This window comes from Triticum urartu, chromosome 2, assembly GCF_003073215.2.
Source record: "Triticum urartu cultivar G1812 chromosome 2, Tu2.1, whole genome shotgun sequence".
Lineage (NCBI taxonomy): Eukaryota > Viridiplantae > Streptophyta > Magnoliopsida > Poales > Poaceae > Triticum > Triticum urartu.
The window spans coordinates 159607608-159628472 of NC_053023.1; the positions used below are offsets into that span (position 1 = coordinate 159607608).

At 43.1% G+C, this 20865-nt stretch overlaps 2 protein-coding genes across 3 annotated transcripts; one reads left to right on the forward strand and one right to left on the reverse strand.

Annotated features, from left to right (window-relative positions):
- The first annotated feature begins 1601 nt into the window (after positions 1-1601).
- On the forward strand, positions 1602-2570 carry LOC125541331. Its single transcript, XM_048704774.1, has one exon. It carries the CDS (start codon positions 1699-1701, stop codon positions 2311-2313), a length of 615 nt encoding a protein of 204 aa, XP_048560731.1. The 5' UTR covers positions 1602-1698; the 3' UTR covers positions 2314-2570.
- A 521-nt stretch (positions 2571-3091) lies between these two features.
- On the reverse strand, positions 3092-10222 carry LOC125536528 (switch 2). Of its 2 annotated transcripts, XM_048699763.1 has the most exons (9): positions 9795-10222; positions 9096-9202; positions 7516-8434; positions 7193-7440; positions 5972-6098; positions 5605-5880; positions 4730-4748; positions 4514-4574; positions 3727-3946 (listed from the first exon to the last, which is right to left on the reverse strand). In XM_048699763.1, the coding sequence occupies exons 1-8, from the start codon at positions 10158-10160 to the stop codon at positions 4540-4542; spliced, it is 2097 nt and encodes a 698-aa protein (XP_048555720.1). In that variant the 5' UTR covers positions 10161-10222; the 3' UTR covers positions 3727-3946; positions 4514-4539. The 2 variants fall into 2 exon arrangements, with proteins under 2 accessions (XP_048555719.1, XP_048555720.1); XM_048699762.1 differs by having other exon boundaries at positions 3092-3946; positions 4514-4748; positions 9795-10219.
- Between the last annotated feature and the right edge of the window lie 10643 nt (positions 10223-20865).

The window sequence follows — 20865 nt, forward strand, 5'->3', positions numbered from 1 at the left end:
AGCATAGAATATAAACTCTCAATTATGAATCAAAAAAGACCGATTGCTAAGGCTAATTTGGCCCGGCATCATTTTCTTTAAGGTTTAGAGCAACAATGGCAAATTTAGTCAAAAAAAACATCGAAAGAACCATTTTCAAAATCTCCAACAAGAGCCACTTTTTTAGCTTCCAACAAGAGCCACTTTTTTTAGCTTCCAACTAGAGCCACTTTCTAGTTTTAATCAAAAAAGTTAAAAGCTTGGTAGAAAAGAAAGGATAGGGGGAAGTATAATTTGTTCTGACAGTATGTACGTCTTTTTTCAACAGCACTTTCATTTAACCTTTTCTTTGAGTAGTATAGAGTAAATTGTATAAAACCATCATTTTAAGGGTTAGGTTTGCAAAAAACACTAGGATACAATTTCTCTGCAGAAAACATCACATCTTGCGTAATTGTTTTGCAAAAATCACTGATAAGCGGATTTGGCTTGGTTAAGCGTGTTTATGATAGATGAGGCCTTTTTCGCCTATGTGGCATAACATTTCGCGACAGGTCAATTTTAATATAATTTTACAAACTAATCCATACATTTTACATAGACACCCCTAAATCAAAAAGAAAAAATGTTATCAGCCCATGTGCACCCTCGCCACAGGTTGGGGCGGTCAACGCAGCCGGCGCCGGGCTCCTCCTTGCGCAGGAGGCCAAATCGGGGGGAGGGGGCGGCACCCCTCGCCGGATCCGGCAGCCAACGTTGGGCGGCTCCTCGCGCTAGAGGCCAAATCGGGGCCGCGGCACGGGATCCGGCAGCCCACGCTGGGCATCTACTCGTGCGGGAGGTCAAATCGGGGCGGCGGCGCGGCATCCCTCGCCGGATCCGGACGAGGTGGCGACGGTGGGGGCCAAATCGTGGCGACTGCGCGGCATCCCTCGCCGAAGGTGGCGGCGCCTGGAGCATGTGCGCGCACCAGCGTCGGCGGCTCACGTGGTGGTGCACGGCCGCATGTGGTGCATCGAGGGCACCACCACCGTGGTGGAATGGAGCGGGGAGCGCCGGGGCTGGCTCGAGGTGGGCCCTTACCCGCCTAGTCTCGAGGCCGGCATGGCGTGCGCAGTCGACCGGCGGCAGCGGCGGGTGCGTGGTGGTGACCGACGCCACCGAGTTTGAAGAACGCTGCGGGAGCGAGGCTGACGAACGGTTTGTCCAGGGAGACGGGGGAAGGGCCTGGGCGGTACGGGGAAAGGATGTTGGAGGTGTTTTTGCTTTTTGACCCATCTAGGGCTCTTTTTGGCAAAACGTTATGCCACATCAGAAAAAAAAGGCCCCATCTATCATAAACGCACTTAACCGAGCCAAATCCATGATCAGTGATTTTTGCAAAACAATTACACAAGATATAGTGTTTTTTGCAAAGAAACTGTATCCTAGCGTTTTTCGCAAATCTAAACCTCAAAGTGGTGATTTTATGCCATTTACTCGGTAGTGTAGTAGTAGTTGAAAAAGAACAAATGCCTGGTCGCTTCGATCCCTGCGCAGAGTTTGATCGTTCAAGATCCCCGCATGGAGTTACTGTGGTGCGGCAATCGAAAGGTCCAGCGCCGATACGAATTCCCGGGTTAATTAAACCATGGCCATTTTATAAGCAGCGCGCAGATCGCCTCCAGGCCAAACCAAAGCAGAAGCCAACACAAGCACATCGCTCGATCCACCGTAGGCATGTCGAGGCAGGACGTGGACGGCGAGGAGGGGGAGGACCGGAAGCCGGTGATCAAGCCCGGCGTGCACGTGACGCTCAAGGTGCGGAACACCGACGGCCACACCGTCTACCGCACCATGCGTCGGACCGAGCAGCTGCAGAACCTCATGGACTTCTACTACGCCAGCGTGCCGGCGGTCCAGCCCGGCACGGGGCGCTTCCTCTACGACGGCGGCCGGCTCCGCGGATGGCAGACGCCTGCGGAGCTCCAGATGGAGGACGGCGACGAGGTGGACTTCTTCACCGAGCTGCTGGGCGGCGGCGGGACAAGCGCGCTCCCGAAAGCCGAGCGGAACATGGCGTCGCCGTTGGCGGCGGATCTCCGGTTCGTCACGCTCAAGGTGGTGGACCAGGAGCAGCGCCTGGTCCGCCGCACCATCAGGATGAACGCCGAGCTGCAGATCGTCATGGATGCGTACTACGACGAGGCGGGGGACGTCGTCAGAGGCACCGGCTCCTTCTGGTTCGAAAACATTCGGCTGCGCGGCGCGCGCACGCCGGCGTATTTCAAGCTGCAAGACGGGGACGCCATCGACTTCTTTGAAACGCAGCTTGGCGGCGGGATCCCGGTCTAGGCAGTAGTGCTTATTTCATATTCTCATTGCACTTCACCAAGTGATCGCCGAGCTCGTTAGGGAACGCAAAATAAAATATGATGCATTTCGATGTTCCCGGTTTCAGTTCATTTCAATGTCGTCATAGTTCTATCTTCACTCCGTTTCTGGCTTCACAAACAACAATGCTCATTTGATTTTCAGATAGTGGATGGTAAAATGCCATGTATCCAACTAGTCATTTCGCTGTGTCTAAGGGTCCTTGTTTATTCGAAAGATCTTCATATAAGATGTGCCATTTATAAGGATTAAAATCGTTATGAAATTATCCTATCTGGCTTGCTTGGTTTGTACTCCCTCGGTAAACTAATATAAGAGCGTTTAGATCACTACTTTAGTTATCTAAACACTCTTATATTAGTTTATAGAGGGAGTATACTGAATCATCATGCAAAAGAATTTCTAGGATTGAAACTGCATAGATTTTTTTTGTGGATTCCTACCTTTGAATCCTTTTTGTATGACACAGCAATGCTATGGTTTTTTTTTACTATTTCCAGTTTTTCCACTTCCTACTGAAGGTCGTTTTCAAAAAAACTTCCTACTGAAGGTAGAAGTCCCATTTTACCTAGCACTACCGGGTTACGTCGAAAGTTGACTCCGTCTGCTTCCAACTACATAGGGCGAGCAGCGGCTTTAGAAGTTAAGCCCTGCTTAGAAAACCAGTTCTTTTGGGTTTGACCTGAAATTCTAAACTAAGTCCCTCCGTAAGCTGAAAAGAACTGGACCTAAGTAAAAGTGATGAAAGGAGTGAACAAGATTTTTTATTTTTTTTTGATAATTTAGATTCATCTATCTGCAGAAGTAATTTGGGACAGAGGGAATAGTTTCGAAAGACATGAGAGAAAAAACATCTGAACAGGGAGGACTACAATAGAAGCACCTGCTCGTGCAAAAATAGAACAAATCACTGAGCCGTCGAACCACACAATACTCCGCATCGTTGTGCGGATGATCTGATGTTATGGTCCAACTGATGTCAAAGTTTTGGTAGGCAAGAGTTCCTCCTCTTAAGCAAGCGCTGTTGCGGCTTCATTGCTGTTCCCTGGAGCACCGATTTGATTTGGGCGTCATGTTTATGGTCACACAAGCTTAGAGCCAACTTTAATCTCGCCTGATGTTAATGGATTTTCATCACTTCTCAAACAGAGAAACATGGAGATGTCTCAAACAGCCAAAGCATATGTGAAAGCTCGGCACCACTCCACTCTCAAGGTCTTCCAAAAAATATGAAGGTTAAAAAAAACTCTGAAGAAGCCCTGCGTCATTTAGGTTTTGGTGATACTTCTTTTCTTCCTATGATCGTCCAGTACCCGCTGCCGCTGCAGAGGAGAGACCAATAGCAGCCACTTGCTGAACTCAAGGTCATTCATACCCACACAGGCCGCGATACGGCTGAACTCCTTCCGTTTCTGTTCCTCCACCGAGCGAAGTTTCGCCCTGTCCGCCGTGGGCTTTATTTGCTTCTTACTATGCAGGTCCTCCGAGATGCGCTCGACACATTCTTCTGTCACGCCGTCGTTTCTTTCGTTGCTGTCGTCGTCGTGTGTCCTCGTGTTTACGACGTCCTCGTTCCGGTGAGCATACACAACTCCTGTTTACAAGGAACAAACTGTATCAGTAAGTGCTCGGTTTCATAAATCAGCTTAGCAGGCACGCAACATTTCGTTCGCAATAAGTTGACATACTAATATCATTCTGGAATGAATAATGAAGATGCAACTATGGCAGAAAAACTAGAGCATATTCTCTACATCAAAAACTGAAGAGTGGAAATATAGGACCCAAACACAGCTCGTGAGGCTAATGAAGTGTAAACATCGACTCAAGAAAATGGATTTTGTAGTGCGACCTTGTAAAATAAAACATTTCACAAATATTAAAGCTTTGTGTCGGGACATGGGATGAAATATCTTTCTGATTATGTGAATGAAAGAGGCTGGGCACCAATACACACTACTCAAAATGACTAGAGCAGGTATTTGAATGAAGAGATGACATGGAAATTAAATGTTCAATTCCTAGTTTCCAATATCAAATTGTTTTTCCCGCAGCAGGAGTAACATCAACTACTTAGTCATTTCTCCATCTGAAGCTTTCATACATCATGTTACAACACAGCAAATAAAGCGGTTTCAATCAAGATACTGACAGAACATACCATAATCAGCCAATGCCTGATTTTCATCACCTATTGCTGCTGCGGAAGATTTCATTTGCCCCTGTGTACCAAATAAATCAGTGTCAACTATTTCTCTTATCCCTGTTTCTTCAGATGTTTTAGCTTTCTCGTCCTCTCCGTGCATCTCAATAATCTCACTAGTAAAAAGCTTATCAGACAAGTCACGGAACAGATTACAGATCCCAAAGAGCTCACCCTGAAATTTCTTGTCATCCTGAAACAAACAAGTTAACCAAATTAACCAATGTTCGAAACTAGACAGAGCCCTGGTACATAGTGACTGATGTGGTGTTGTTAAAGAGATTACCAAAAAGCCAAAAACTGAAGTGTGCTTATAAGTGCAACAAATTCTTATACTTACAACATCCAAACTAACAGCTCAAGTTGAAATTAAGCAAATAAATACCAATCTGTGCAATAATGTGAAGTTCACCTGTTTTGTTCCTTATATAATGCCATCTAACCATAAATACTAATGAAGCTATCCGTAGACTAGTAAAGATATAAACTTCTATGTAACAATGCCAATACAACCAGGTACTTTCCGTAGACTTGTGAATTCTTACATTTGAGTACCCTGCATTAGGAAGGGAGGGAGGGACTCATTGTTGATTTGAGTAAATTCAAAATGTTGATACCAAACTATGTTTAATTATCAAATGCTTTCAACCAACACATTTCTCAAGTGTAAAAAACATGTTTCTGAACATAATATGGTCACCCTTTAAGTAATAATTGAATATTCAGCCCAAAAGATAAAACACAGCCATGAAATGAGAAGCGTGCAATTTTTTAAAAGAACCAAGTGCATCAGGTGATTAGGAGAAAATAAAAATTATAGTGGGATAGGAAAGGAACATCATTTTGGTTCTTATGTTTAAAACTTGCTGCATTCTTCCAAATATTAGGATTCCAGTTCTTGATTACCATTTTCTAAGATAATGGGCCAAATAAACCTCGTCCCCATCACCTTTTGAGCTTAACTTGTCCACAACTGTAAATACCTCAAGTAAAGTACATCAGATTCTCCACCTAATCTTATTAAAGTTCTGAAGCAAATGTGGCAATACCTGCACACCATCAAAGTATCGCTTTTCTATTTTCCCTGAGACTGCAATGTTGGAAAGCTGTTGTTTATATATTTGTCGAGAATAAATGAGTTCTTCTAGGGATCCAGCTCCAAGTAGGCGAAATACTGTGACATGCCGTTTCTGTCCAAATCGGAACGATCTGTCCTGTGCTTGCAAGTCTTGTGCAGGATTCCAACTTGGATCAAAAATCACCACACGGTTAGCACTGACAAGGTTAACGCCTAAATTGCCTGCCCGGGTAGATATAAGAAAAACCTGCAAAAAAGTGTTTCGCACAATAAATTCACAGAGCTTTCTAAACACAGAATAGACTGTGAAATACAAATACAAATCAACATAAATTTACCTGTTTGCTAGGGCTTTTGTTGAATTCGTCAACTAGCGATTGGCGTGCATTCATGGGTGTTGACCCGTCCAAGCGAGAAAAGCAGTAACCCTTCCTTATAAGAAACTTCTCTAGTATGTCGAGCATTCTATTTGTAAAGTTTATACGTGAAATAAAACAATTAGTCACACACAAATGATGTTAAAAGTGGCATATCTAAAGTACAAATATCTAAAAAAGAAAACTTTCCAGAAATAAACGCAACGCTAAAAAGTGCAAAGAAGATGACTACACAAATAAGTTACCATAATATAGGCTAGGGTTTGTTTGAACCTTTTTATAGTCCAAAATAGGCTCTGTTTCGGATCAGTGCTTATATAAGGGTCGGGTGGTAAAAATTGACAAGTTACAAAAGTTTTAATTCGTCAACATCTTATCATCATCGCTGAAGTTACAATAAAGATTAATAAAATACTCCGCCTGGGATCATTTTGGCATAAATAGCAGCACTTTAACAAATGGGACCATGGGGGTATTCTGGGCTACAACAGCGTGCCTACTTAGTGGCAAAAATACAAATAATTACAAATGACTATCGATCGAAGAAAAGGGAAGAGATCTTACTTTAATAGAAGTAAGATAGTTTCATGCATTCGTGATCCATCGTCAAATTATTGTTCAAAACCAAGAGTTCTTAGTTATGAAATACTCCCTCCATATCACAGATAAGTGACGTTTTGGACATCAAAACAGTTTTTGTGGTATAACTTTGACCACTTATTTCTATTGTAATATATCTATGGAACCCAAGAAAATTATAAGACTCTAAAAATACTTTTTGAGACAAATCTTTATCTTCAAATTTCCAATCCAAATAATTAAAAATGATGTTCATAGTCTAAATTTTGGAAATTTGACTGAAAGCATGTCCAAAACATCACTTATTATGATATGGAGGCAGTATGGCCTTTTTGCTTTCCTTGAAATATGACAAACTTGATTGGTTGTAAAGCCAATATAAAGATGTTTTTTGCTGTTGATATAACTAATTTGCTAATACAGTTGGGAAACATCTCTTGGTTCTAACTGAGGAAATAAATAACACTAATTTGTGCCATAAAACAGGGTAACTGCAAAACGGCGATTGGATCTAGATATATATACCTCACTGGGTAGCTAAGGTAAATGGAAATATATCAAGTCTTTTAGTGAGTAATCAATAGCACACAAACAAACAATCACCTGACAGAATAGCTGAAAAGAAGAATCTTGTCACCCTGTAGGGTCCACAAAGACAGAAGTCTTTCCAGTGCACGCATCTTTCCACAGTGTTCTGAGTCACTGAGACCCATGAAATTCTCACTTTTAGCACTACCGCCAACTAATTCAATATCCGTATCAAAGACAGCAGCCGCAAGCTCAGCGTCCTTCTTCTGCTTCTCAATCTCATCCCTTGGATTGGGCTTTATCAATTCCAGATGGTTACTAATCTACATGAAGGGAAACTAAGTTACAAGAACTTCAAAATTGAAACTGTCCAAGGTATTACAAGAATCAAAAACAACCTGCTGAAGCTTGACAAGGCAAGGAAGAACAAGGCAGAAGGGGCATAGAGGACAGCCATCCAGATTCTCTCTGTGGAGATAGGACCAGATAATGCCACGTGGTTCAATTTTCTTGCAACACTCAACCTGAGTCAGAGGACTTCCGCAGCTACAGGGGAGATCCTTATTTACAAGGATTTGTATGTCAGGCTGTTGCAGCATTCTTCTATAAACACGTTTTTGAACATCACTCATTCTGCAGAAAACAATATTATCTTCCTTCCCAAGCATGAGATGCCCAATAGTCTCCTCTTTTGTTCTTCTCAACAGGAATTTCTTTAGAACAGAGACAAGGTGCTTCTTGCGCTTATCAGCAACTTGAACAAATCTCTCAGGAGCGCTTAATCTCTGGCCATGTTTTAAGGGCTCGTCATAATATTCTCTAAAGTGTTCTCGATCCCCCAAACAACCAGGTACAACCCAGTCAAACACATTAAATAATTCCATTATCTTGTTCTGCATTATGGTTCCTGTGAGACCAAAGCGTTTTCGTGTAGTAATTCCCAAGCAGGCTGTATATAACTTCGATTTTTCATTCTTGAGACGGTGTGCCTCATCAACCACCACTAGTTCCCATGAGATGTCACATAAAACCTTGTCACGAGTCCTAAAAGTATCAAAACTGGTAATTAGCACCTCTAGTCCTTGACCTTCAATTTTTTCAAGAACTAAGTCACGATTTGGACCATGATAGACAGCAACAGAAAAATTTGCCCACTCAGAAAATTCATTTTCCCAATTCCGAATTACTGAAGTGGGACAGAGGATGAGTACAGGACTGGACTTCTTTCCTTTGTCTGTTGATTTCTCGCCCTGATTATTATCTTTTCCAATAACAGAGGATAAAAATGCTATTGTCTGAATAGTCTTTCCCAATCCCCTAAAATATAATAAGAGAAAGTATTAATAAATCTGAACGAATATATGTCAAAATTTGGGTGTGCCCATTGAATGTATGAAGTACAGAATTCACTACAACTACATTGATAACATAAATGCCTAAGAAAATCATGTGGATGATAACCAATCTACAGTATAAGCTAAGCTGCATTTCTTTAACAGGTGTCCAAAAGGTTCCTGTATGATCCTAGCGCCAGAAACCCTTTTGCATGTTAGGGTTTTATTTAATGTTACTTTGATACTTTGAAATATATTGATACGTTGAACTCTGGAAATTAAGAACATGGATGATGAAAAGCATAAGAAAGAGAATGATTAAAAGGAAGTCGGGCGTTACACATGACTCCACATCCATCATATTTTGTGCAAAGTCTACCTCATATCCAACCAGTTGCTAATCTGATATTATCTGCAGTTAATGAAAAGGACTTGACAATTCTCATTATATCCAGTTCCGAACCTAGTATTATCTACAGTTAAGGAAAATGAGATGGAAATTTCCAATCTATTGTTTTGCTTCCATATACAATGTTTTAGATGTGAATATGTGATTGTGGATACTGTACAGTTAATTTCAGTTCAGCCACAAAAATCTAAGAGCATTCTTATAATATAGTAACACAACAACTGTCAAGTCTTACATATCATCTCCAAGCACGCCACCATGGTTGTTTCTATACAGATTGTATAAGAATCTCACACCATCCCTCTGATGCGCAAGTAGCCTGCAATTAATTGATGGGGGCACCTACAACCACAAAAAATAAAATTACAGTAATACGAAACTAATGATAGTAACTAAAATATCTACCAGAAGAAAATACATTTCTGACAATGTGGATCACACAAATAATGGATGAACACTCGCGGTCTGTTTTATAAAAAAATTTAAGCAGGCAACAATGCATCGATTGGCAATAGCCAAAGATACAAAAGGCATATGCCGTGGGTAGAATCGAAGAGAAGCGAATCCCTAATAGAAGGTCCAGTGAGCATTCATCATGTAAAGACACACTACGCTACGAAACCTTGTCGGTGGTAGAATTGGGTCAGCACATGGGAGTGCGCATGAGCAAACTTTGGGTTCCGCAAACTTGCAGCAAATATTAACACCCAAGTCTTTGTCTGGTTTGAACCTATAAATTTTTGTGTTAAATCTGGATTTGTCTTTGAAAGTGTAAGGAACAATCTTTGAAATGCTGAAAGCCTGCTAAGTCTAAACAATATTAGGTTTCGGAGTGTATTTAGGTTTTATTTTATCATGTGAATCCCCATGAAGAAGGAGCCATGAATTGTAATCAGCGAGAAATTGAGGGAGGAGAGCACAATTACGATGGTACCTGGACGACGGGGTGCTCTCCGGGCGGCGAGAGGACAAGTGGCTCATAGGGCCCGCGGGGCTCAAAGGAAGCCGCTGGTGGCGGGGCCGGACGGCGCCGGAGGCGGGGGGCCACGTCCTCCTCCGACGAGGAGGTCGGTTGTTCGGCCGCATCCTCCGCTGCCTTCTGGCTCAGGGGTTTGGGAGGGGACGGTGGCGGGGCGGGCAGGGAGTAGGAGGCCTCGAGGCGGAGGAGCTGCTGCGAGAGGGAGGTCTTGGGGGGCCTCCGCGGTGGGCGAGGAGGCGACGGTGATCGGGGTTGAGATTGGCTCTGCCCGGAGGAGGAGGAGCAGGGAAGGAGTGTTTCCTTGAGGCGGTTGAGCGACATGGCGACCGGCGGCGGCGGTGGTTTCCGGTGAGCGAAATTGGTCAATTGCCACTTCAAACCACCTTTTATACAACGTATATAAATTTTATTTGAACTATAATTTGATAAAAAAAATTAGGTTTACAAGGTAAATTCGCAAGGAGAATTTGAAACTTTGCACACCACACAAAGGAAAACGAAAAATATGAAACAACTCTACCATAGTAAAATGAGTTGAAAAAAACAAAAGGGAAACATAACATTTATTGGCGTGTGTCATATTCCTAACTCTCTAGAGTAGACTAGAGTAGAGTGCAAATTCGGTACGAAGATAATGATTTGATTAGGTAGATTTGAAAATTTAGATGGACAGTTTTATAGATGATAAGTAAAAATTCATAGGCGTAGGAATTGGTCAGTACGCCTAGTAGAAGCATCATCAATCAAGGAAAAAACTTTTCATACGACATACAAGAAATCCATATAGGTTATATAGGAAAAGTAAACGTATATACCAGTTCGACTTCTACTTCTAGACACCGGATGAATCGACATGAAATTTCTCTATACCAGTGTTATATAAGGCATCATATGTGTGGTGGAATACAAGATTTTCGCACATAACAAAGAGACGTTGCAACACATAGAGATCTCCACACTTTCCGTCAAGACCTAGTTGATCACATTGACTTCCACCGAGACCTAGTTGGTCTCATTGGCGTTGGGTATATAAGAGCATCATTTAATGTGTAGTATTTATTTGAATTATTTTGAAACAATTTAAAGTTTACAAAATAGAACTCAGAGAATTTGAAACTCAATTACTTACGACACAGACAAAACACACAAAAAAATCTCTATCATAGAAAAATGAGTTGAAAAAGACAAGGAAAAACATAAAATTCATTGGTGTGTGTTATGTTCCTAACTCTGTGGAGTATAGCAACAACAAATTTGAGATGTAGATAATGACTCAACTATGAAGATATGGGATTTAGGTCTGATACAAGTTCTTCCTCATCTCAACTACCTCCATCTAACGCTTAAGTAGGCGTCGCTTTCTTTTGTAAATGGGTTAAAACCCTAACGTATGACTTACAAGGCCCATGGTACATACTAGGTCGTAGCCAAGCGCGGGGGTAGACACTTCAATGGGACGTGTGACATTCTCCCTCTTTTTGAAGATGGCTTATCCTCACAGAGCACAAGTAAGGCTTGAGTCGTGGGCGTCCTCCCAAATGATGGTGCCTGTCATAAGCCTTTCAAGTGCACACGGACCAGAGTCATGGTTGTCGTGTCGTGGAACACCAAGCCCGATAAGTGATTGATGTCGGAGTAGGAATGAATGCAATAACCAAAGAGATAAGCATTAGGGTGGCATTCACCCTTGTCGGGGTTTGCACATGGTGATTCAATTGGGATAAACAGACCCATCGGGTGGACTTGACTCGACTCGGGAAAAATATGCAATGGTGCCCACCTGTTGGAAAATATGCCCTAAGGGCAATCATGTGATGATGTTATTTTCTTGTGTATATATGACTTACTAGACCAACAGCGCGCCTTCGCGCGCGCGTTGTCGGGTCCTAACATTTGTGGCTAAACATGTGTGCGAAATATACCATCATTGTAGCGGACGCTTAGCATATTTAGCCAGCATAATAACTTTAGTAATTTGCTTGCCCATAACACATATAATAGTAATGGTTCACTATAAAACACACATAGAATTAAATAACACATAGTAGTAATGGTTCTGTATGTTCCACATTTTGTAGGTTAAAATCATAGTACATGTACTTAACACAAGTCCATTCTATGAAAGGCTCAAGCATCGACATTTACACCATGTCATTGTAGTTAGTGGTAAAATATATCATTAGATAGTTGGTGTACAGGCAGATGATCCCCAACATCAAATAGTACGGAGGTCCTTTATCCACAACCAAGTCAATATTGAGTACCTATGAAAAAATCATTCTCACTTAATTACATGTGGTCATTTAGATAAATGCTTAGAACAAATAGACGTTAGAACGCACGAAGGCACATCCATGCACATAAGTCAAACCTTCTCAAATTTGTACCAGGGCAAGGTGAGGCCATACCATGGCATCATGCCAGCCATCATGTTTTTTAAGCATGTATTTCATTTTTCTATAGTTGAAAACCAATAAATAACGTGTTTGTGGTTGACTATTGCCACACATTTCCATGAAATATCTGCCCATTCTTTGTAAAAGGCATGAGAATTTACTAAATAGCACGATCATGGTTTTCCAGACTGTTCCCGTGCACCTTTTCATGCACTGATTGTTTGAATTTGAATTATCTACATTAATGCCTAGAAAATGCACATAATCCCCTAAATATTATAAATGAACCCAGAAAAGTGCCAAATTTGAACACGGTGATTTGCAGGGTTTATGTTCACCGTAGAAAAAACTCATGGACAAAGGAAATTTGAATTCCCCTTCAATCTCGGTGATTTACTATCGCACACGATTCATCTCTGTCGCCTCTGCGAACCGTGTGTGTTCACCCACACATGCAAAAGGAAAAAAAAACCCTCGCCCACTTCGTCCCCACCCACTCGCCGCGGACTCCTCCGGAACTCTGCACCTCATCAACTTCTATCGCGGCGGCCACCCTAAGCTCGACGGCTGTTGTTGGCGGGTGGAGGTCGCGCTCCAAACGGCACAAGATTTCGCCCCTACCGCTTTCCGCCGCCTATCTGCACCGACATTCTAGACTCTGATCGATTGGGGTTTTCTGCGGGATTGGCCCGGGGATTTTTCTCATGAAGAAGGTAATCAACTTAGCAAAATGTTCACTCATCTCTTTTATCGCAGTCCATCCGTCGCTGTTAATCAACCGGCGAAAATGGTCGTGGATTCATTTTTCTTCTAGCTGATTCAAGGGTTTTCATTCATGTGTCCATAGTGTGAGCACAAATCGGGCAAGTGTGGTCGCGGCCAGTCGGAAACGAAGTTCTATCTCATTCATGTTCAATCTCAACCTACCACGGTCGGCATGGCCTAAATTTGTGAACATATACCCTCTATTGCTACGTTTGGATAAAAGGTATGATGCCACGTGCAGCCTAGATGTCGAAGTCGACCCCCCCCTATATTAGGCAAATATATGATGTATTGTTCATTTAGTTAACTCTCATATTTGCATCAAACCTTTGTTACATTATCTATTTTTAATTATATATTTTTTGTACTTTGATTTCATCTATATATTGATCTGTTCTATCAGTTACTCCCATATTTGCATCTTGCTCTGTTATTTCAATATATCTAATTTATGATCTTAATTTTCATTTCAAGCAGTACATCCCTTGCTTTGCAAGAACGGGAGTAGAAGGAAATCTTGGGCTTTACTTTGTTGATAACTCCATGGATGTCATATTGACAACGCAATATGGATTTACAATGACGGTTAGCGCAAAACTTGATAAAGATGGTCACTCCTATTTTGATGCAGATCTTTGGAGAAAAATGTCTAAGTGTTATGAACTGAAAGCTGGTAATAAAATTCTAGTGCGTGCACCACAGCCTGGTCTAATTAACATGGATGTTTACTTCCCCAACGTCATTAGCCGATCAAAGTATGATCGAGGTTAGTGTCATTTCAACTTTCTCCATGTTGGCATATTACTTAGCAAAATCGAGGTATTTGTTCTGACTAATTGATCACTATTTAAGCAATCAATTGTGGTTTCATTTCTGACTCCATTCCTAGGCAGTAACAAATTCTATTTACCAAATTATGCGCACTATATATTCTTCTGCCATGTTCTGAATAAATAATACCTTTCCACCTTTTAAGCAAGATATGTTGGATGTATAGTGAACGATCTGTATGTTACTAAGCATACCAAATTTCATTGGAATGACTTGAAGCATGTCATAAACTTTGTTGATAATCTGACAGAGATAGCACAGCGTATGAACGCTGGATTTTGGATGAGATTAATTATGCCTATGGTGCACACATTGAACAAGATCACTTGCGTGCACAAAACGCTGGTATAAAGTCTTACTTTTATGTTGATGCTCATAAACTATATATATACATATATACATATATATATATATATCTTCAACGATATGTTACGATTGGTTTTTTATTCTACATTTCAACAGAAATTGCCCGTTGTAGCAGTTCCTGGATCGATTTCTCGGCCTGGTCGAATTACACTTGTGCCTGCTAATAACGCCAAAGTGATTGCTGTTGGGGAACGTAGTATTTCAAAAAAAGTCCTACGACCACGCAAGATCTATCTAGAAGATGAAGGAAATATGCCCTAGAGGCAATAATAAAGTTGTTATTTATATTTCCTTATATTATGATAAATGTTTATTATTCATGCTAGAGTTGTATTAATTGGAAACTTAGTACATGTGTGAATACATAGACAAACAAAGTGTCACTAGTATGCCTCTACTTGACTAGCTTGTTAATCAAAGATGGTTAAGTTTCCTAGCCATGGACAAAAGAGTTGTCATTTGATGAAACGGATCACATCATTAGAGAATGATGTGATTGACTTGACCCATCCGTTAGCTTAGCACTTTGATCGTTTAGTTTATTGCTATTGCTTTCTCCATAACTTATACATGTTCCTATGACTATGAGATTATGCAACTTCCGAATATCAGAGGAACACTTAGTGTGCTATCAAACGTCACAACGTAACTGGGTGAATATAAAGATTCTCTACAGGTGTCTCCGATGGTATTTGTTGAGTTGGCATAGATCGAGATTAGGATTTGTCACTCCGTGTATCGGAGAGGTATCTCTGGGCCCTCTCGGTAATACACATTACTATAAGCCTTGCAAGCAATGTGACTAATGAGTTAGTTACAGGATGTTGCATTATGGAACGAGTAAAGAGACTTGACGGTAACGAGATTGAACTAGGTATTGAGATACCGATGATCGAATCTCGGGCAAGTAATATACCGATGACAAAGGGAACAACGTATGTTATTATGCGGTTTGACCGATAAAGATCTTCGTAGAATATGTAGGAACAAATATGAGCATCTAGGTTCCGCTATTGGTTATTGACCCGAGATGAGTCTCGGTCATGTCTACATAGTTCTCAAACCCGTAGGGTCCGCACGCTTAACGTTCGATGACGATCGGTATTATGAGTTTATGTGTTTTGATGTCCCGAAGGTAGTTCAGAGTCCCGGATATGATCACGGACATGACGAGGAGTCTCGGATGGTTGATACATAAAGATCGATATATTGGAAGGCTATGTTTGGACATCGGAATGGTTCCGGGTGAGTTCGGGCATTTACTGGAGTACCAGGGATTACAGGAACCCCCCAGGGAGTATATGGGCCTTAATGGGCCTTAGTGGAAGAGAAGAGAAGGCAGCCTAGGAGGGACGCGCCCCCACAATCCCAATCCGAAATGGGTGGGGGGCCGCCCCCCCTTTCCTTTCTCCTTCTCCCTCTTCCTTATATTCCTAGTTGGACTAAAAAAGGGGGAGTCCTACTCCTACTAGGAGGAGGACTCCTCCCCCTTTGCCGCGCCTAGAGAGGTCGGCCGGCCTCCCCTCTCCCTCCTTTATATACGTGGGGTGGGGGCATCCTAGGACACACAAGTTGATTGTTTAGCCATGTGCGGTGCCTCCCTCCATAGATTTCCACCTCGGTCACATTGTTGTAGAGCTTAGGCGAAGCCCTGCGTCGATAACTTCATCATCATTGTAATCACGCCGTCGTGCTGACAAAGCTCTCCCTCGACACTCAGCTTGATCTAGAGTTCGTGGAAAGACACCGAGCTGAACGTGTGCAGATCGCGGAGGTGTCGTACCTTCGGTGCTAGGATCGGTCGGATCATGAAGACGTATGACTACATCAACTGCATTGTCATAACACTTCCGCTTACGGTCTACGAGGGTACGTGGACAACACTCTCCCCTTTTGTTGCTATGCATCACCTAGATGGATCTTGCGTGTGCGTAGGAAATTTTTGAAATTACTGTGTTTCCCAACAGTGGTATCAGAGCCAGGTCTATGCATAGATGTTATATGCACAAGTAGAACACAAAGAGTTGTGGGTGATAATAGTCATACTGCTTACCAGCATGCCATACTTTGATTCGGCGGTATTGTTGGATGAAGCGGCCCGGACCGATGATACGTCTCCAACGTATCTATAATTTTTGATTGCTCCATGCTATTATATTATCTATTTTGGATCTTAATGGGCTTTATTTTACACTTTTATATCATTTTTGGGACTAACCTACTAACCGGAGGCCCAGCCCAAATTGTTGTTTTTTTGCCTATTTTAGGGTTTCGACGAAAAGGAATATCAAACGGAGTCCAAACGGAATGAAACCTTCGGGAACGTGATTTTCTCAACAAACGTGATCCAGGAGACTTGGAGTGTGCATCAAGAAACAATTGAGGAGGGAATGAGGCAGGGGGACGCGCCTACCCCCCTAGGCGCACCCTCCACCCTCGTGGGCCCCTCGTTGGTCCACCGACATACTTCTTCCTCCTATATATATCCACGTACCCACCAAACATCCAGGAGCACCACGAAAACCTAATTCCACCGCCGCAACCTTCTGTACCTAAGAGATCCCATCTCGGGGCCTTTTCTAGAGCTCCACCGGAGGGGGCATTGATCACAGAGGGCTCTACATCAACTCCATGGCCTCTCGGGTGATGTGTGAGTAGTTTACTTCAGACCTTCGGGTCCATAGTTATTAGCTAGATGGCTTCTTCTCTCTCTTTGGATCTCAATAAAAAGTTCTCCTCGATCTTCTTGGATATCTATTCGATGTAATCTTCTTTTGCAGTGTGTTTGTCGAGATCCGATGAATTGTGGGTTTATGATCCAGATTCTCTATGAACAATATTTGATTCTCCTCTGAATTCTTTTATATATGATTGGTTTACCTTTGCAAGTCTCTTCGAATTATCAGTTTGGTTTGGCCTACTAGATTGATCTTTCGTGCAATGGGAGAAGTGCTTAGCTTTAGGTTCAATCTTGCGGTGCTCGATCTCAGTGATAGAAAGGGAACCGACACATATTATATTGTTGCCATCGAGGATAAAAAGATGGGGTTTATATCATATTGCATGAGTTTATCCCTCTACATCATGTCATCTTACTTAAAGCATTACTCTGTTCTTATGAACTTAATACTCTAGATGCATGCTGGATAGCGGTCGATGTGTGGAGTAATAGTAGTAGATGCAGAATCGTTTAAGTATACTTGCACTACAAAAAAATACACTTCCATGATGATACGTGTTTTTCACAGTAGGTCGCGTTTTTTGTCATGCATGTACATCCATGACGATTTTATGACAGAATCAAGATAGTCAAACCTGTGCTGTCGTAGAAGTGTTCCATGACATTACCAAAATTATCATCACGGGAGTGTCCACTTCCATGACGATAAATCGCGCGTCACAGAAGTGCTTTCGTCAAGGGTGACCGACACGTGGCATCCACCGTAATGGAACGCCGTTAAGCTATCGGGTCAGATTTTGGATCCGATAACCCGTTAACAGCCCTGACCAATGGGAAATTTCCACGTGTAAAATTCCGATTGACCGAAGGGAACACCTGTCAGCTCGTCAGTGGGCCAGATGTCGCCCGTCCATTGGAGGAGACATGCCTATGATACGTCGACACGTGGCTGGGCCCAACAGAGGCCCATATAGGTTAAAAAGGCCGACCCAATCAAAGGCCCATAGAACTTAATCAGGTACTAGTGGGCCAGCCCAATAACGGACTGCTTAATAAAGGCCCATTTACGGCCCGAAGCCAGATCTGGCCCGTTAATTGTTCGCCCAATATTTGGGCCCATTTATAGCCCGAAGCCAGATCTGGCCCGTTAATTGTTCGCCCAATATTTGGGCCCATTTGCGGCCCGAAGCCAGATCTTGCCCGTTAATTGTTCGCTGAATATTTGGGCCCAACTACAGCCCAGTGACTTTCGGCCTGTTAGAGGCCTGATGTAGACATGGGCCCATTTCAGCCTGGTGTGACTTTTGGCCTGAGAATGGCCCGTGCTTCCCATGGGCCATATATGGTCCGACGGGACATCGGGCCCACTAACGGCCCGTGCTAAAGGTGGCAACAGTTAAGCCCAACATGACTTTGGTCCTGTTAAAGGCCTGTCGCGTAATTCGGCCCGTTGATGCCTGTGCTAAGATTTCGGCCTCTTAAAGGCCCATGATATCATTGGGCCAACTAAGGCCCGAGATATGTTTCGGCCTGGTAACGGCCCGTGAGCTAACTGGGCCCAAAACGACCCGGTCTACGACTAGTGAAAATTGAGGCCCAACATGCATTTTGGCCTGCTAAAGGCCCGTGGTTTCATCTCGGCCGTAACAGGCCAGTACAATATTCAGACTGTTAATGGCCCAACGCTACCTGGGCCAAACTAAGCGCCGGGTCGATAAAAGGCCCAACTAAAATATAGGCCGGTGTAAGTTTGGGCCTGGCGCAAGTGTGAAGGCCCCAATCATTCGGGCCCAAGAAAGACACAGGCCGGTCCAATTGTGGCCCACTAAAAACCTGGCCCGTTACAGTCGAATGTTTCGGTCCGGTCGACTACATCAGATTTTTTTTCAGATAGCGAATGATGGCAGTAACTAGTAGGAATTAAGAACAAACCTACTCTATACAATAAAGAAATTACGACATAGTAACTAAGAATAAACCTACACTATACAATAAAGGATTTAAGGTATATTACATCCACTGGGCATCGAAGTTCGCCACCAGTGATCATAAAGCGCAACGAAGAAGCAGATTACAAAAACTGGGCACCATTGCAGCGTAACAAAATAATAATGAACCGAGACCACTTCCAAGATAGTTCAAGAAAGGTTAGCCTTGCGGGGGAATTGCTGCGCAAGCTGCTGAGCAAGGCTGTGAGACCGGCCTAGCATGTCGGTCATAGCTTCCAGGTGTAGCTGTTTAGCGATGAGGTTCTCATTGGTGTTCTCTGCAATCTTTCTTAGAGATAGGACTCCAAGTCGAAGTTGAGTTGCAGAATGCCTTTCTGCTAGAACTTGGGACTGAAGAAGTCGAACTGATTCAGACAACGAATTCTGTGAGCTTGTGTGACTATTAGTCTCAAGTAACTTGAACACTGCATCAAGACAAGACTTTGGGGTTGTCTCGCTATCTTCAAGATGTTTTGCCTTCTTTGCTACAATATATGTTGGGTTTGTCTCACAGCCTTCAGCAGACTTGTGCATGCCATCAGGCATATCACCTTGAAACAAAGTAGAGAGATGACAGGTTTTGCACATGTATAAACAAAGATGATAGCTGTTCTATCAATTCTATCCAATTTCAAATTAGAAAATAAAGAGTAAGTTCAAAATATCAATAGCATAATTTGGTATTGTTCATAATGCGGGGAGCTTCACCACACTACTGGATTACCATGTCAACATAACAAGCATAGATGAAGGGCAAAGAAAATCATTGTATCTATTTTGGATAATGTGCATGGCATGTTGTTCATATCATCAGCCACATCAGTAAAATAAAATAGGAGATGACAAGGTGCAAACGTGGGCTGCTTCACCACACAATGGATTATAGATCCACAAAAACAAGCATACATATAGGGAGTATTAAGTAATGTGCATGTATGAATAAGGAATTTGGTTTTACAAGTAAAACTTAGAACTTACGGTTCTTACAAACATGCATTTTGGTAGAAACAGCAAACTAAACAGCAGTAAACGATAGGGACTATGAGCAAATTAAACAGCAGTTGAGGATAAAGGCTTTAGAAGGACTGACTTACATTAACAGTTAACACCGGCTTTATAATGCCCTTCTCCATGTCAAGGGAAGGATAACTCAAGAATTTCAGCACAGAATCTTCTGATGGGGAACGTTGCAGAAAACAAAAAATTTCCTACGGTTTCACCAAGATCCATCTATGAGTTCATCTAGCAACGAGTGATTGGATTGCATCTACATACCTTTGTAGATCACGCGCGGAAGCGTTCAAAGAACGGGGATGAGGAAGGCGTACTCGACGTGATCCAAATCACCGGAGATCCTAGCGCCGAACGGACGGCACCTCCGCGTTCAACACACGTACGGTCAGCGTAACGTCTCCTTCTTCTTGATCCAGCAAGGGAAAAGGAGAGGTTGAGGAAGATGGCTCCAACAACAGCACGACGGCGTGGTGGTGATGGAGCTGCAGTACTCCGGCAGGGCTTCGCCAAGCACTATGGAGGAGGAGGAGGTGTTGGAGAGGGAGAGGGAGGCACCAAAGGCAAGAGGTAAGAAGTCCTCCATCTCCCCCACTATATATAGGAGGGCCAAGGGGGGGGGGCGCCGGCCCTAGGAGATCTGATCTCCTAGGGGGGGTGCGGCCAAGGGGAGGAATCCCTCCTCCCCAAGGCACCTAGGAGGTGCCTTCCCCTCCTAGGACTCTTCCCTCCTTGAAACCCTAGGCGCATGGGCCTCTTGGGGCTGGTGCCCTTGGCCCATGCAGGCCAAGGCGCACCCCCTACAGCCCATGTGGCCCCCCGGGACAGGTGGCCCCACCCGGTGGACCCCCGGGACCCTTCCGGTGGTCCCGGTACAATACCGGTGACCCCGAAACTTGTCCCGATGCCCGAAATAGTACTTGCTATATATAATTCTTTACCTCCGGACCATTCCGGAACTCCTCGTGACGTCCGGGATCTCATACAGG

Coding starts and splice junctions, on each gene's coding strand:
- LOC125536528 (XM_048699762.1), bottom strand. CDS start 10,160: ATGTCGCTCAACCGCCTCAAGGAAACACTCCTTCCCTGCTCCTCCTCC. Junction 7,441..7,515: donor GCCTTGTCAAGCTTCAGCAG/GTTGTTTTTGAT, acceptor CCCTTCATGTAG/ATTAGTAACCATCTGGAATT. Junction 4,749..5,604: donor GATACTTTGATGGTGTGCAG/GTATTGCCACAT, acceptor TGTTTGTTTCAG/GATGACAAGAAATTTCAGGG.
- LOC125541331 (XM_048704774.1), top strand. CDS start 1,699: ATGTCGAGGCAGGACGTGGACGGCGAGGAGGGGGAGGACCGGAAGCCG.